The 15,661-nt window shown below is 40.3% G+C and overlaps 2 protein-coding genes across 5 annotated transcripts in view; one reads left to right on the top strand and one right to left on the bottom strand.

Moving 5' to 3' along the window:
* CTNNA3 (catenin alpha 3) overlaps window positions 1–15,661 on the top strand; it is a 1,027,502-nt gene that overhangs the window by 10,344 nt on the left and 1,001,497 nt on the right. For all 4 annotated transcript variants that reach the window (XM_042459353.1, XM_042459352.1, XM_042459355.1 and 1 more), the window contains exon 3: window positions 5,436–5,628. In XM_042459353.1, the coding sequence (XP_042315287.1) occupies window positions 5,436–5,628 (193 nt within the window). The remainder of the gene's footprint in view (window positions 1–5,435; window positions 5,629–15,661) is intronic.
* TET1 (tet methylcytosine dioxygenase 1) overlaps window positions 1–15,661 on the bottom strand; it is a 646,721-nt gene that overhangs the window by 582,390 nt on the left and 48,670 nt on the right. The window lies entirely within an intron of this gene.

Genomic DNA, 15,661 nt, shown 5'->3' with positions numbered 1-15,661 from the left:
AGAAACATCTCTTTTGAATGTTAATAGGACCAGAGAGAACAGCTCCACTGATGGCTTGGTCAGCTCAAGTGAAACAGTTAAGGTTCCCCACACCAGGTTAAGACACTGACTCTGATGATTGCAAGATTGGCAGGTCAGCAGTCTGAGGCCCAAGTACCACATGACAGAGTGAGCTCTCAGCACTAGTCCCAGCTTTTGCCAACCTGGCAGTTCGAAAGTATGTAGAGGTGCAAGTAGATAAATAGGTACCACTTCGCTGGGAAGGTAACAGCATTCAGTGCAGCCATGCTGGCCACATGATCACAGAGTTGTCTTTGACAACACTGAATCTTTGGCTTAGGAACAGAGATGAGCATCGTCCCTGCGGTCAGACATGACTTTACAACCTTGTCAAAGGTTACCTTTTTATGGCCATAAAAATTGTTGATTGATTGATATATCAGAACTGGTGATGAGACAGTATTGCCCTCCTCATCTGAAGGCAGAAAATTGACTTGGGCAGACTTGATCAAACACAGTTTTATCCTCCAATGGAAGGAAATAGCCAGAATGCAGCTGTTGCTGCCCCCAACACAACATCCTACTAGAGTAGACCTATTGAATAAATTGAATTCACCCATGTATTGATTCACCAGTCAACAACTGATTCAAGAGATCTAATCTAGTTGGGACTCACAAGATGCAGGCTATTATCTGCTATATGCAGCAACCAGCTTCCTTTGCCTAATGATTGTACTGGCCCTGCTTAGTAAGTGTATGAATGCATCTATAGGTCATTGTTTTTAATCTGGTTTCAAACAATGTTCAGGTAACATCTTTCTCACAATTTCACTTCAATAGCTGATGTGCAATTCCCATTAAACTTGGTGGAAATTATGGTACAGATTTTTTTGGCTGATTGTTCCCATGATAGTTTTAGAATTAAAACCTGAACCAAACACAGATTTTCCACGATTAACCAAGTTTTCTGTTCCAGTTTGTTATTTTAAACTTGAAGTAATTTTTTAAAGTTTCTTTCTCCAAACTTTACTGTGACTTAGTGATAGACCCGTCTCTGACTTCCATTTTTCTATCTTTTTGATAGATGTGCATGGATAGTAGCCAATTTCACTGACATTCACTTCTTCTGTACTGGTTTTGTTTCATATGACATGTTCCTTCTGGCTCTGAAAGATTTTTATTAGCTTTAAGACAATAGCAGTGAAATTGTAGAGAATAAGGCTGCAAAGCCAGGCAGGGATGGATAGGTTATTGGCCTACCCTCTTCATCTTTGACAGAAAAATACCTAGTGAACTTCACAGTTCTATTGCGGCTATCCATGCACATCTATTCCTAGTTCCATTTATGCCTTCTTGTTTTCTTTGTCCCAAACTAAAAAGCTAGAACTGCTTCTGACCCTTCCTACTGTTAAAAGCACTATACACATGATCATTTATCGTCTGCAGTACTGATAAATATTTTACTCTACTGCCACTGGAACAGAGAATTGGCAGAGCAATAGGGATTGAATCAGGAGTCCTAAGATGCAGGCATTAATTCTCACAACTGCTAAGTTTGGGCTCATGTACAAAAGTCCAGAAATTTTCTTGTCTGGGAAGTCAAAAGACGCAAGAAGAATAATCCATACCATTATTTAAGATGGGGTTGGAAACCTCTAGACCTTTTAGGGATTGAGTCCTCTCTGACTTAGGGGGCTGCACACATCCCATGTGAGCCGGACAACCCCATTTTAAATTTAAAAAAACCCACACCATGTTGTATCCTCTGAAATCACATACAATAGAAGAATTTCAGTATATTTCCTTTATTTATTTCAGGTTCAGGAGTGGCTTTCCCCCCCAAAACCAGAAATTGCTTCCAGTTTTAGAAATAAATAGTCCTCTGGACCCCAAACAGCTTGGAATGGGATGTAGGACATAGTGGAATTGCACTTATATCTCTTAAGTGGCATCCACACCGCAGAAAAAAATCCAGTCTGACACCAGCTACTCATTTTCTCATTCACATGGTTCATGAGTGCAAGCATTCTCTATTACATACCATTGTGACATTTCAACAGAACCAAAAGCATTTCCTGATTTGTCAGGGAGAGTTCGGATTAATCTTTGTCCCACTTTATCAGCTAATTTTAAAATATCTCAGATTTTATGTCTCCTCCTAGGACTTTATCGCATGGGGGGAAATCACGGGTTTAAAAAGGCCTTTTCCTGGGACAGTCGCGCAATTGTGGCAAAGATTTTCACACACATTGTGCTCAGTCAGGACTTATCCTGGGAAGAACCAGGAATGCTCCAGCAGCAAACATTTCACGGGATTTCCCTGTGAATGATTTGTTGTCCTCGGTTTACTTCAGTTGCCAGAAATTGAGTTCAAAGTGCAAAAGTATTTTGCAGTCAATCAACTCAGCAGTGGGGAAAGAAGAGGAGAGGAGGATAATCTTTCCCTTCCTAGTAGACCCAGACAAAAGCAAAGGGCTGCCTCCTCTTTTAGCTTGTGTGCTCTTCTTCATTAATAACTTTTACTGTCTTAACCACACTCTGTTGTTGCTTGGCCACGTGTGTCCCGGTTTTGACTTCTGAAATATTGGAGAGTATGCAAACGTTACCTTTAAAGAACTGAGCAAATACAGTCATATAAATACATTTACACATGTAACTAGACATTTTTACTAGCTGCCACCCACCAATAAATTTATGAAGGCGGGGAAAGGGCACTTCTAGAATTCACATCTTATAAAAAATGTTTTTAAAAATCCCGATTGCCCCTCATCCCCCCCCCCAAGAGGAACAATTTATTATTTTTCATGTTACAGTAACTTAATGAAGTTATTAAAACAACTGCCATAGTTTTAGTAAAAACTTAAAAAATAACAAAACTGAATAATCTAATGCCAGTTTTAAGATTTCATATGGTTTGTCCTGGGGTTAGGAATGAAAAGAAAATATTCCTTGCTTCATTTGCATCCTTTTCCTCTTCTTATCCCAATATCTCCCCCTCTGTCCCTCAGTCATGCACATACACGCACACACACACACACTCAGCTACAAATTCTGCATCCCAATTTTCTCAGAGCATATGTGGGCTTGGATTTCAATGCCAAATCAAATCACATCTCTTTGGGCCCTCTAAGTCAGGGTGGAAATCACATGGACCGTCAGTTACATGTGGCTCCTTGTTCATTTTTGTGGGTCCTGGGCACACCCTGTACCCAGTGTTGAAAACTATGAGAGGTTCCACTCCTGGAAGCCTCTGAGATTAGCAGGTCTCCCTCAGAACATGAGTGTGAAAGCATATACAACTATGCACTATTTTGCCCACTCCCTCAAAACAGTTTTACAGAACTGGAACTGGCCTTATAGCTGCTTCTGGTTTGGGTATTACAGAATGAGGAGATGTCTATAATTAGGGTTGCCATCCCTGGGGACCTCCAAAACGGGAGAAATGTAGGACATGGTTTAAAAATGTAGGACTTTTGTTTGTTTGTTTGTTTCCTGGCCAGGAAATTAAAAAAAAAGTCCTACATTTTTAAACCTTGTCCAAGGCCTCGCTGGGGTCTGGGTGACAGCGTCTCCCAAGCCCCAGCAAGGCCTTGGAGGACTCCGACATCGCGGAGCCCCATCCAGGGCCTAGCTAGGGCTTGGGAAGAAGCGTCCTCCAAGCCCTAGCCAGGCCTGGAGGACTCCGCGATCGCGGAGCCCCATCCAGGGCCTAGCTAGGGCTTGGGAGGAAGCATCCTCCAAGCCCCAGCCAGGCCTGGAGGACTCCGCAATCGCGGAGCCCCATCCAGGGCCTTGCTGAGGCTTGGCAGGCAGCGTCCTCCAAGCCCCAGCCAGGCCTGGAGGACTCTGCGATCGCGGAGCCCCATCCAGGGCCTCGCTGGGGGGGAATCCCGGGTGAATCCCCGCCTCCCCGCGCGCCCGCGCCACCTTCCTCGCCTCCTCTCCTCCTCCCTGCGCGGAGGAGATGCTGCCTCCTTCCACCTTCGCCTCCTCCGCGCGGCCTGGGGGAGAGGGGGCGGAGGAGGAGGGTGGAGCAGGCGCGCAGGGAGGCACTGCCTCCAGCTTCGCCTCCTGCGCCCCAGGCAGGCCTCGCTGCCCTTTTCTTCCTCCCTGCCTCCCCGAGGTGGAGGAGAAAGGCAGCGAGGCCTGCCAGGGGCGCAGCAACCCAGGCTGCAACTGGGGAGCTCCCGGTTTTGGGGCTGCACCCGTGCCGGGAGGGACCCCAGGCCCCCAAAATCGGGAAGTTCCCGGTTGCAGCCGGGTTATGGCAAGCCTATCTATAATGGGTCCTGAGGGATTAAAAATGATCGCTGGACCCTGGGAGTTTGCTCACTCTTGCTCTAAGCATATTTAGAAGGCAGGTCTCCCCTCCTCCTGAGTAAATAGCCTCAGGTCCAGGCTTCTTGAAGGACCATATCTTCTAATATAAGCCAGCTGGGCTCTAAGATCTACAGAGAGCACCCATCTCTTGGCTCCATCACTTTCTCAGGCACATTTGCTATGCACATAGGAGAAAGCTTTCTTGATGCTTGCTCCCAAACTTTAATGATCCTTCCTTAGGGAGTCTCAGATAGCTTCCTCCTTTGGCTAGTGAGAACTTTTTTTTTTTTTTTGGGGGGGGGGCCAACAGCCTTTTAGGGATTCACTGGTTGGACTTTTAATAATGTGCTGATTTGTTGCCTATTAATAGCATTCTTTTAAATCGTTTTAATTCTATGGATTTAATTGCATTTCAATAATAACTTTTAATGTTTTATTCATGACTCTGTAAATGCTTTTGGCTTTATTAGTTAATTTTTCTAAGCCGCCTTGAGCCCTAGTACTGAAAAAAAAAGGCATGATATAAATAAATAAAAGAAATAATTGTGAACACATATTACATCAAATTATGTAACAGCATTTCCAGGCAAGGAAAGCATGATATTCTGGCAGATTAAACTTTCGAGCCTGGTCCTTTCTTTAGGAATCAAACTCTGGATTCTAACCATATGCAAACTTCCCTCCCCACATTACAGTGTACAAGGAGAGGGGTTTTATTAAGAAGTTTTCCAGAATGACTACAGGTTTATAAACTCCCATAGAATTATTGGGCAATGTGCATCTATATTCTACTGCCTGTATTCATTTTTGCTGAAATTTCATACATCTGGTCAGTGTTTGCAGTAGATTCCAATCTAAATTTGTGATCTTGGCTACTTGACTAAACTGTGTGTGTCCATTTTTCTCCCCTGAGTGTCCAAAATTAGGACTGAATGTCCATTTGGATGTGCAACTGTTACTTTTAAAAATTCCTTGCCTCAAATTAAAAACCATATACAGTACTCCCAATTACATGGATTTAAGAGCTTTAATAACAACTGTTTCCTGAGTTTGTTATTTTGTTGTTTACTGGAATTTGTTAACAGAATTGAAGGTACTGAACTTCTTTGATTTAGGTCACCACATTAATGAATTGCCCTCAAAACCCTTCAAGCAAGAAAAAAGGATGTTCCAAAAGAGCCCGCATTATCCTTGCCTCCGTTGAAGAAGCCACCTGGAACTTGCTGGACAAAGGAGAGAAAATTGCTAAGGAGGCACCTGTATTTGTGGATGAACTTAATGCTGCACTTCGTGATGTTCGCAAAGAAAGTAAGCCTATAATTATTATGATGATAACATAGCTATTTCAAGGAGTAGCTGCTTAGTTTTTTTTGTTGCTAAGTACATTTAAATTTTTGTTTTTCATAAAGATTATTCCTCAGTCTTAAAATGATAAAGAATTGCCACAGCTTGTAGTAATAGGCACCTGCCTATACTTATTCATGCTTACTGGCTTTATGCTTTTTCTCTGCTTAGTCAGAGCTACTAGAAAATCAGATTTACACTGTGAATTGGGAGACAACCATTGCCTCGAGAGATGTGTATGCATCTCTGTGTCAGAGAGAGAGTGGCATCCCCTGGATTTGTTGTTGTGTGCCTTCAAGTCATTTCTGACTTTTGACAACCATAAGGTGAACTTATCATAGGGTGGCAGAATTTGTTCAAAGGGAGTTTGCCCTTGCCTTCTACTGAGGGGTCTGAGAGTGCGAATTCTCCATGGGTTTCCATGGCTGAGCAGTGATTCAAACCCTGGACTCCAGAGTTGTAGCCAATTGCTTAAGCCAGTATACCAGGCATGTTCTTGATTTACTGGATTTATAGATAGGTTTGGCATAATTATCTCCCACAAAAGTGGGACAAAAGTATATAGGAATGGATTGGGAGGCTTACTGACACACCCACAAAAAACTCCCCAAACACACACACACCACATGTTGACATTTAACATTGTTTTATTTCATTTTAAGTTGTTGTTGTTGTTAGTTTCATCCTGCCTCATGGAATCTGGGATCTGCTGCTTCAATTGGCCCAGTTGGTTGGGACCTTTTTCAGATCCTTCAGTCCGGGATTTCCCCAGTTTTTTGGGACAAATGGCAAGCCTATGTATGAAGCAAATCAGTTGCAGGGAATACTTTGGATACTGTGAAGTCAAAGGCTTTCACTGTTGGTGCTCATAGTTTTCTGTGGGTTTTCTGGGCTATGTGGCCATGTTCTAGAAGAATTTATTTCTGAGGTTTGAGGTTTGGCCTGCATCTGTCGCTGGCATCTTCAGAAGATGGTGGCATGGAAGTTTGTGGGTTATATATATATACTTGTGTGACCCTTGGTTGGGAGGAACTGATTTACATGTTAATCTGTGTGTTGGTCTGTTGTTGAAAAGGCAAGGCTGCAGGGTGGGCGGATATGTGAGGTGGACGTGTATCTATTTAACTAGTAATCCATTTTCTGTGGGGAAATCCCTTGACCCTGAGTGGTGTTTATTTGCATGTATTGAGTCTTGATTTTGGTGGTCTTCAGGACTGGTAGCCAAATTTTGGATACTTTTATTGAACAAGGGAAGGGAACTCTTGTGATTAATACTGTGATTAAATCTACAGGCATGGAGCCATTTAACCTTAATCCTCAGGCAGGCCCTTTAGAGCAAGGGTTTGTCCCCAGTGTGCCAGGGTCCCAATTCACATGCTGAGAGAGAAATTCTTTATGGTACTTTATCAAATCTTCCAAGATTGAGTACACGCAGCTTAGTAGGAAATCACGTGTCCTTTCAATACTGGTGAGAATAGCATTCTTACACAGTTTTACAATTGTATCTGTGACATCAGAGCAAACTGTGATTGGAAGACTGCATTTTACATACAACATAGTTTAAGCTTGTAGACACTGCATGGACACTAACTCATGATTGGCTGCTCAAGCTTTGCTTACTACGTCACGTATATGTGGGGTTTTTTTTGCTCATGCATGACAAAACTGAATTCATCTATTTCCATCTCTCAGAAACATGTTATCAGTTGTAGCTGTATTCTAAATTCCCAAGGAAAGGAATGTCCGTTGCTACTTCAAAGAATCAGGTCTCAAGGCTCCAGGCTTCTATTTGTTTCTCTAAGGAGATTATCGCACAGACAAAGTAAGCGTCCTATCCCTGACAGGATAAGGTTGCCTTATGGGTTGTTATTGGGTGTTATCATACACCAAAATGCTGCTGATGCTGCCGAGTGACTACAGTCTGTTCCCCAGCCACACTTCGCCCATTTTGAAGTATGGAAGCTTCCTGTTCTTGCAAATTGGTGAGCTAAGCATGGCTGGGGGTTGGATTGTAGTCACTTGGAGGCATCAGTGGCGTTTTGGTGTGTGATAACACCTGATAGCAACCCATAAGGTGACCTTATCCCATCGGGGATAGGATGCGTATTATACTATAAGGTTTCAGACCTACTTTCTGTCATTTGGCTATCAGAACCTTGAGAGCATTTAGACTGACCAGACAGTTGATGTCACACAAGGGGGACAGGAAGACATCCTTATAAGCAGCAGAGGTGAGGGTCAAGGAGAGCCCTCACACTGAGCATTTTCAGAGAAATTGTGAAGTCTTCACATTTGGTGGGTTAAGTGTGAAGACCCGCACATTGCCTGAGAGGAATCCTCACAGTTGATGGCACTGGGATGACTGCCTGAGTGGAAAACCTCATGTTTGGTGGCCCCCTTTGGTGAGATTTAAATTGAGATCCCCACAATATCCACAAAACACTGCAAATAAAGCAGGGCATGATAAAGGCTTAATCAGAAAGCACCTTAGGGCTCCAAGGCCACCAACAGGGGAAGAATCAGGGCATTGGAAATGGTAGAGCATATCCAAGAGAAGTTGCGGTGTCTTGCCTCCTGCTGCATCTAGGGATTTAAAATATGTTTCTAGTGGCTGGGTTGCAAAGTGACAGCACCAGAATGGATGCTTTGGAGAACTTATTTTATTGCTTCTATTATTATCTCTTTTAAAAAGCCCATTAAATGTGCTTTAATGGTTCACTACTACACAAAACTAATCTTATCCAGCTTGTGTATTTATGTCTCTTATATGCATATTGAGAAGAAGAGAGTGTATGTGTTTCATAAAAGCATCAAAATATAAAATAAAACAATTGACCTTGTTTTTCAAATGATCTTGCATAATAGATTTTCCCCGTGAATATTAATCTTCATTTTATGTTTCCTGTCCATATCCTTTGAATGGACAAGGCATAATTAATGCACAATTCCTTTCCACTGTCAAAGAAAACTAAGTGCTTAGGCAGGCCCATTACCTTTTCAGTGAAGTTTGAAAATGCTTTTGATAATTTAACAGAAAATGGATCACTGATAACACGCTGAATAAAATTCCTTGATCCTCTGTACTCATATATCACCCTTAGCTTCATAGCAGTGATGATAAGAGGCAGCAAAAGAAGAAATGTATGTAACTAAGAGTTTAGTAAAGTACAAGGACACACAGGTTGATTTTAATTGCTTTGTGTTGTAGTTGTTCATTATGTACCAAGCTAATCATATGTAGTGTAGCTTCTCCACAGTTAGCTGGATTTGTAACTACTTCAGACACTCTACTCAAAGTCTCCTCATCAGTGGCTTCTGACCATCCTGGGGAGAAAAACTGAGTGGCAAGCGGCAGGCCCACAGCTCTTCAACATCATTATAAATGATTTGGATGAAGGAGAAAGGATGCTGATTAAGTCTGGAAATGGCACTAACCTATGAAAGATAGCTAATCTCTTAGAGAGCAGGCACAGGATTCATGTTTCCACTGATAGGATGGAGAACAAGGCCAAAATCTCCACAGAGATAGATACATAGTGCTGCATTTAGGCATAAGAAAATTCAAGTGCATCTTGATAGCACCAGATGTAAATACAGTGGACCCTCGATTTACATGAGGGATCCATTCTGGACCTCGCGCATAATAAAAATACTTCAAGACCTCACGACTCGTTGATTTCAATGGTGGCACACTCCCACGTGCTGCGCCATGCATGCACACTATTTATTTAATGGGGGTTTACCGTCCACATGACATCAAGTCTGCATATTGCGTAGGTACATGGTAACATCTAGGGATTTTAGGAGATCATAAGCTAGACATGAATGATGTAGTGTGTGATATAGTATCTGTGTGATGTAGTAAACTAAAATGGCCAATGCAGCCCTAGGTTGCATTAAGATAAATATATTATGGCCTGTTACAGACTGCCAAAATAAAGCTGCTTCAGGTCTCTTTGGAGGTATGCTATTTAAATGATGCATGCATCCTAAGAATCCGGAAGCTGCACCAAAGCTGCACTCCGGTGCTTAGGAATGGAGTGTGGCTTTGGCGCGACCTCTGGACTCTTAGGACCCATACATCATTTAAATAGCATACCTCCAAAGAGACCCGAAGCAGCTTTATTTTGGCAGTCTGTAACAGGCCTTTGTGTTCAAATCAAGTGAGTCATGGTAGCATTCTATTTTGCTTTGATCAGATTGCTGTTGGAGTAATATGTCCTGTTCTGGAATATTGTATGTTGCTATAGACACTGAAATTTAAGCAGGATATTGGCAAATTGCTACATGTCTGGAGATGAAGCTGAAAGACAGCAGAGGCTTGGCACCCACCACTATCACAGACTTGCTTGGTGAGGACAAAAGAGAGAGCCTTTTCTGTAGCTGCTCCCACCCTCTGTAATGCCCTTCCATAGGAGGCTAGGTTGGCCACCTGCTTCCCTTTTGCTGGCAGGCGAAGACAATTTTGTTTAATCAGGCTTTTAATATGTGATTACGCTCAGGTAGGCTTCTTATTGGGGTAAGTATTGTGTTTATTTATGTTTTAAACTTTATTATTTTTTAAAACTGTAATTTTATACTGTTTCCGTGAAATGATTTTAATTGTTTTTAAAATTGTATTGGTAAATTTTAAAAGAATTTTATCTGTGAGCTGCCTTAGATTCTACTTTGGGGGAAAGGGTGCATATAAATCCAGTAAATAAATGAATATTGGCAATGAGGCCATATAAAGACAAGATAAAATAAGAGACAAGAAATAGGGAAAAATGATCTTTAGATGTTTTGGAGGGCTGTCACTTGGACGATGGGACAAAGTAAGGTAGGGCAAAAGGTTTTGTAATCTTCAAATGACTAGAAAGAGGATATTGCTTAATCATTTGGACTAACTTCTAGACAGTAAAAGGTTTTTCTTTATGGTGGAACAGATTGCCTCATATGTTTGTGGAGTCTCTTTCTTCAGAGGTTTTTATGCAGTGGCTAAATAACCATTTGTGGGGATGGCATAGAAACAGCTGTCCTATAACTGGAGCAGTTTAGTTTAGAGGATTTGTGAGATTCCTTCCAGTTCTTTTATTCTGTGAGTAGGGGGGCTTGGGGCTTTTGTTTATATTACCTTGCAAAGTGAAGTGAAATATGCTGTTTATATACCCAGATATGAGGGAATTACAGGGTTAACATTCCCAGATATGATGGATTTACAGGATTTGTTACCTATGAACTCTGACTTTTTAAAGAAGGTTAGTGATAAAGAGAAACTTATTATTATTATTATTATTATTATTATTATTATTATTATTATTTCTTGTCATAATATAGTACAGCATGTTAAATACAAACACAGTTAAAAAAAACATAAACCCACAGTTAAAATACAATATTATAAAATCATTAAAATACACCTAAAAGAGTACATATACAAATTAAAAAGTCATGATTTAAAATTGACTGGGTAGGTTTCATGGAAAAGATATATCTTTAATGCTGTTTTAAATGCAGTCAGCATCTTCAGCTGTTGTATCTCCTCTACCAGGTCATTCCACAGTCCAGGGGCAGTAGATAAAAAGGTTCTCTGGGAAACTGTTACTAATCTAGCCCTGACAGGTTGGAGCAAACATTTCCCAAAGGACCTGAGTGTACAGGGTGCATTGTACGGGAGAAGGCAATCTTGTAGATAACCTGGACCCAAACCATATAGGGCTTTAAAGGTAATAACCAACACTTTGTACTTTGCCCAGAAACTAATTGGCAGGCAATGGAGTGCTTTTAAGATCAATGTGATGCCATCACTCCTGGATGTACCAGTAATCAATCTGGCTGCTATATTCTAAATCAGCAGGAGTTTCCAGACTTGATACAAAGGTAGTCCAACATAGAGCACTTCACAGAAATCCAGACTAGAGGTTACCAGTATGTGCACCACCATCTTTAGGTCCTCCAGTTCTAGGAAAGGGTGCAGTTGGCATGTCAGCTTAGCATTGCAAAGCTATTTTTCACATTAGATTTAAATTCTGCAGGGATGTTCTCCAGGTTGTATTTTGCCATGGTGGTTGGTTTAGTGTTCTTCTTTAGCTTTATTCTAATGCTTGATACTTCTTTAGCTTTATTCTAATGCTTAGTACATGGTCTATGCCACAATGTGGTCCTAGCCTAATGTTTACAGCAAGAATGGTGCTTCTCTATCTTCTGCTTCCAATCATGTAATCTATCTGATTTCTATATTGGCCATCAAGTGATGTCCGTGTATACCGTTGCTGTAAGAATGTGTTTGTGATGAACCGACTGTTGGCCTAGTAGAAATCCATCTGTCACTCTCCTACTTCATTCCTTGATCCTTGACCAATTTTTTCCTACTGTCTTTGACTGTACTCTGCTTCCTACTTTTGTGTTCCAATCGTCTATGATTAACACAAAGTCCTGTTTTGTTGTGTGATCAGTTTCTTCCTGGACTCCAGCACAGAACCTTTCAGATACTTTGTCTTTTTCTTTTGTTGTTGGTAAATAGATTCAGATTATGGTTATAATAATGGGTTTTCCTGAAGTCTTGATGACATGATTCAGTCAGACTTTGCATTATATTCTTTGATTGCTTTTGCTGTGTCTCTTATGATTGTTAATGCCACGTGTAGCCCTACTTCTGTGAAATCTTCTGGATCACATACCAAAATCTATATAAAAGTTAGTTTAAGATGCAGTTATTTTTCCAGATCAAAGTCTCATATTGTCTCACGTTTAGGCATTGTCTTACTTCCCTTTCTTCCCTATTTGTGCCTTTAAAAACTGTGTAGACGGATTTCTATTAATGTGCATTTATGCACTGTTCACCTATATATCTTGCTAAATTTAAGTTCTGACAAAGACTGCATCCCTGGCTACTTGACAGACTTAAGAGCCTGGCTCCGTCATGGTCCTGTTTAAAACACCTATGACCTCCTGCTTTTAGGACACTATATGAACATGTTTTGGGGTGAGTTTGAGCCCATACTTACAATTGCACAAATTCAGTATCAGTTTTAAAAAACATCAATAAAAAGAAATAAAACTTTGAGCAGGTAGTTCTAGTTGGGTGAGATATATCTTAAGAAATGGGTGAAGGTTTGGAATAGCATAGGACAAAAATAAAGCATGATAGAAAAAACGAGTATAGACACTTTTAGATGTATCTGCTACATAGCTTGAGAGAGTTACTTTTTTGGACTACTATTCCAAGAATTATCCAGCTGGCATGGCCATTGAATAAGATTTCCCCAGTTCTTTAGGTTAATGAATTTGAAGGACATGAGAGAGATAAGATAGCTAGGTAGGAGTGTGAGGTGACAGTAACAGACAGAATTAAAATGTGGCAGAAAATACAAATGGGAAAAAGAATTCATGTGAAATGTTTAATTTAGGAGAAAAAGAAAGTGAGGAATGTGGGAGAAATCTTTAAAGGAATAAGGCCATAATAGAAACACTCAGGAAGCCACGTGGATAGAATGCTATAGCTCACCTTTCTTATTTGTATATTCAAAACATGTTTAATACTTCTTTCTATTAAAGAACTCCTGAGGTAGTCACATTAAAACATTTTTAATATCCTTAAGCTCTTACTGATTCATTAAAAAAATTAATCACATGGATTATATACCTGGTGAAATGTGGAGTTCCATTTCTGAGACCTGTTTATATAGAAATGTTCATGCCTTATCCTTACCTAGTGATGCTAAATTGGTAAAGTGAAATATTTATGCTTCCATTAATGAAATGCATCCTTATAATCTCAGCCTTTGAAAAAGGTTCGTTACAGAATTTCACATCCTCTGACTCATTGGTATGACTCAAAGGGGGAAAATAGACTCTGACACAAAGAAAGAAATATTTCTATAGTGAAAGCTTTAAACCATGAATATCAAACTGTGATTCAATTAACAAGTTATTATTGATGCTGATGTTTAATTAATGTAAAACTAGGACAGCAGTGTAATGTATTCCTAAGATAATCATTTGTGCTTTTCTCCTCCTTCCTCCTTCTGCCAGACAGGAGTGGTTCAGGCATAGTTCAGATGCTTGGTTTCTATTTCCGTTACCTAGAGCCTATATATGGTCTTGAAGACAACAGCTGCGGCTTGCATTATTTCCATCTATTGCCCTGCCTGTGTTGCACGTAGTTGTTTGCCATCATATCTCAAGTGGACTCTTAGATAACTTTAACTCACAAATGCCATAATCACTTAAGAATAAATATAGGTTCCTTCAGATACGGTTCCTTTTTGATCCAAAAAGGAAATGGGAAGATATGGATCTGACATTTTAATCTGTTGACAGAAGTTGTTGGATTCAGGCAAAAGTACATAACAGTTACTGAATATAATTATGATGTGTAATTGCATGCCATTACATATTGTTCTCTGTGAGACTCTGGTTTTTGGGGGCTAACACCTGGCCTACTAACAGAGGCAATGAAAAATGTCTCTGGATTCAGGACTACAAACGTCACCCCATTTCCCCATCTGCCAGGAAATGTTTTTCTGTATTCTCAAAGAATGGAGGATATTGTATATATTCATTCTAATTCTCATCTAACATAGGGCTCCTTGAGACAGGGAAAAAGTGCCAGGAGGTAATGGTGTAATCTGAACAATGTTTCTGTATCCTTCACTATTCTCTGGTGATTCTTGGCACAAACTGTAACATTTTATTCCTAATTTTGAGTGGGTTTCTTTTTAATTCTGAGACATATTGAAACACAAAAATATCATTCTTTTCTCCTCCCATCTCTCTTTTAATTTTTTGGTGTTACAATGTGCTAGTGCATTAGTGCAATAACACTTTTGCACTATGGCACACTAACTCTAAGAAACATTTTAAAAATCAGAGAGGAGATAAAATCAGACAGTAGGAGCACCTCAGCAAACCACAATCCAGTTTTTAAAAAATCTTGAGAAGAGTTTTAGTGCAAATTCAAGAAATTGCTAGAATCAGTTCCCAAAAAGAACGAATTGAGTACGTGCAGAAGAAACAACTGGCTAAGGAACCATACTGTGAGAACTCAGGCTTCTTCAAATTAATCTGAGACTCCATACAGAAGTTGACTACAGTGATAGTTAAATCTGACTTCAGTAGTGTCAATGGGACAGAATCCTCCACAAAACCTGAGAATAGCAAGGTGCATACACTGTAGAAATAATGCCGTTTGACACCACTTTAACTGCCATGTCTCCATTCTATATAATCCTGGGATTGGTAGTTTTGTGAGGCACCAGCACTCTTTGGCAGAGAAGGCTAAAGACCTAGCAAAACTACAAATGCCAGTATGGTGCTAGGGCACTTAAATAATAATAATAATAATAATAATAATAATAATAATAATAATAATAATAATAATAATATTTTTAATTTTTACCCCGCCTTTCCAAAAAGATGATCAAGGCGGCTTACAGAGGATAAAAGCAGTTACAATACAAAATAAAACAATTACAGTATAAAAGTTAAAATATTACTACGTAAAATGGGAACAGGAGTCAGAAAAAAGTACACATGTCCAGGGTAATAACAATCAAATCACAATAATCCGGGGTCAAAAAAGGAAAACAAGGGGCAGAGAAAAAACAATTAACTAAATTGAGAAGGCCAACCGAAATAAGTATGTTTTTAAATTCTTTTTAAAAGAATCTAATGAGGCGGCGAAGCGGAGCTCTACAGGGAGCTTATTCTAGAAGGATGGGGCAACGATGGCAAAAGCCCTCTGAGAGGTCCTCACAAGGTGAGATCTGGGGACCTCCAACAAATTAGTCCCGGATGTTCTAAGTGTGCGGGGCAGTGTCAAACTGCATTATTTCTACAGTGCAGATGCACCCTTTGTGAATGCAGGACAGGTTGCAAAAGGCTTACAACTCTACCCTCTACAAACTTACTGCTGCTTTGCTTCCTGAGTGGCTGATTGGTCTGGCCCTGTATGCTGAGATATTGTGTCAATTTCTCTGTATAACCAGAGACCAGAGATTTAACTCTTTTACTCTCC

Source organism: Sceloporus undulatus, chromosome 3 (assembly GCF_019175285.1).
Source record: "Sceloporus undulatus isolate JIND9_A2432 ecotype Alabama chromosome 3, SceUnd_v1.1, whole genome shotgun sequence".
Lineage (NCBI taxonomy): Eukaryota > Metazoa > Chordata > Lepidosauria > Squamata > Phrynosomatidae > Sceloporus > Sceloporus undulatus.
This window is presented reverse-complemented; position numbering and strand designations above follow the sequence as displayed.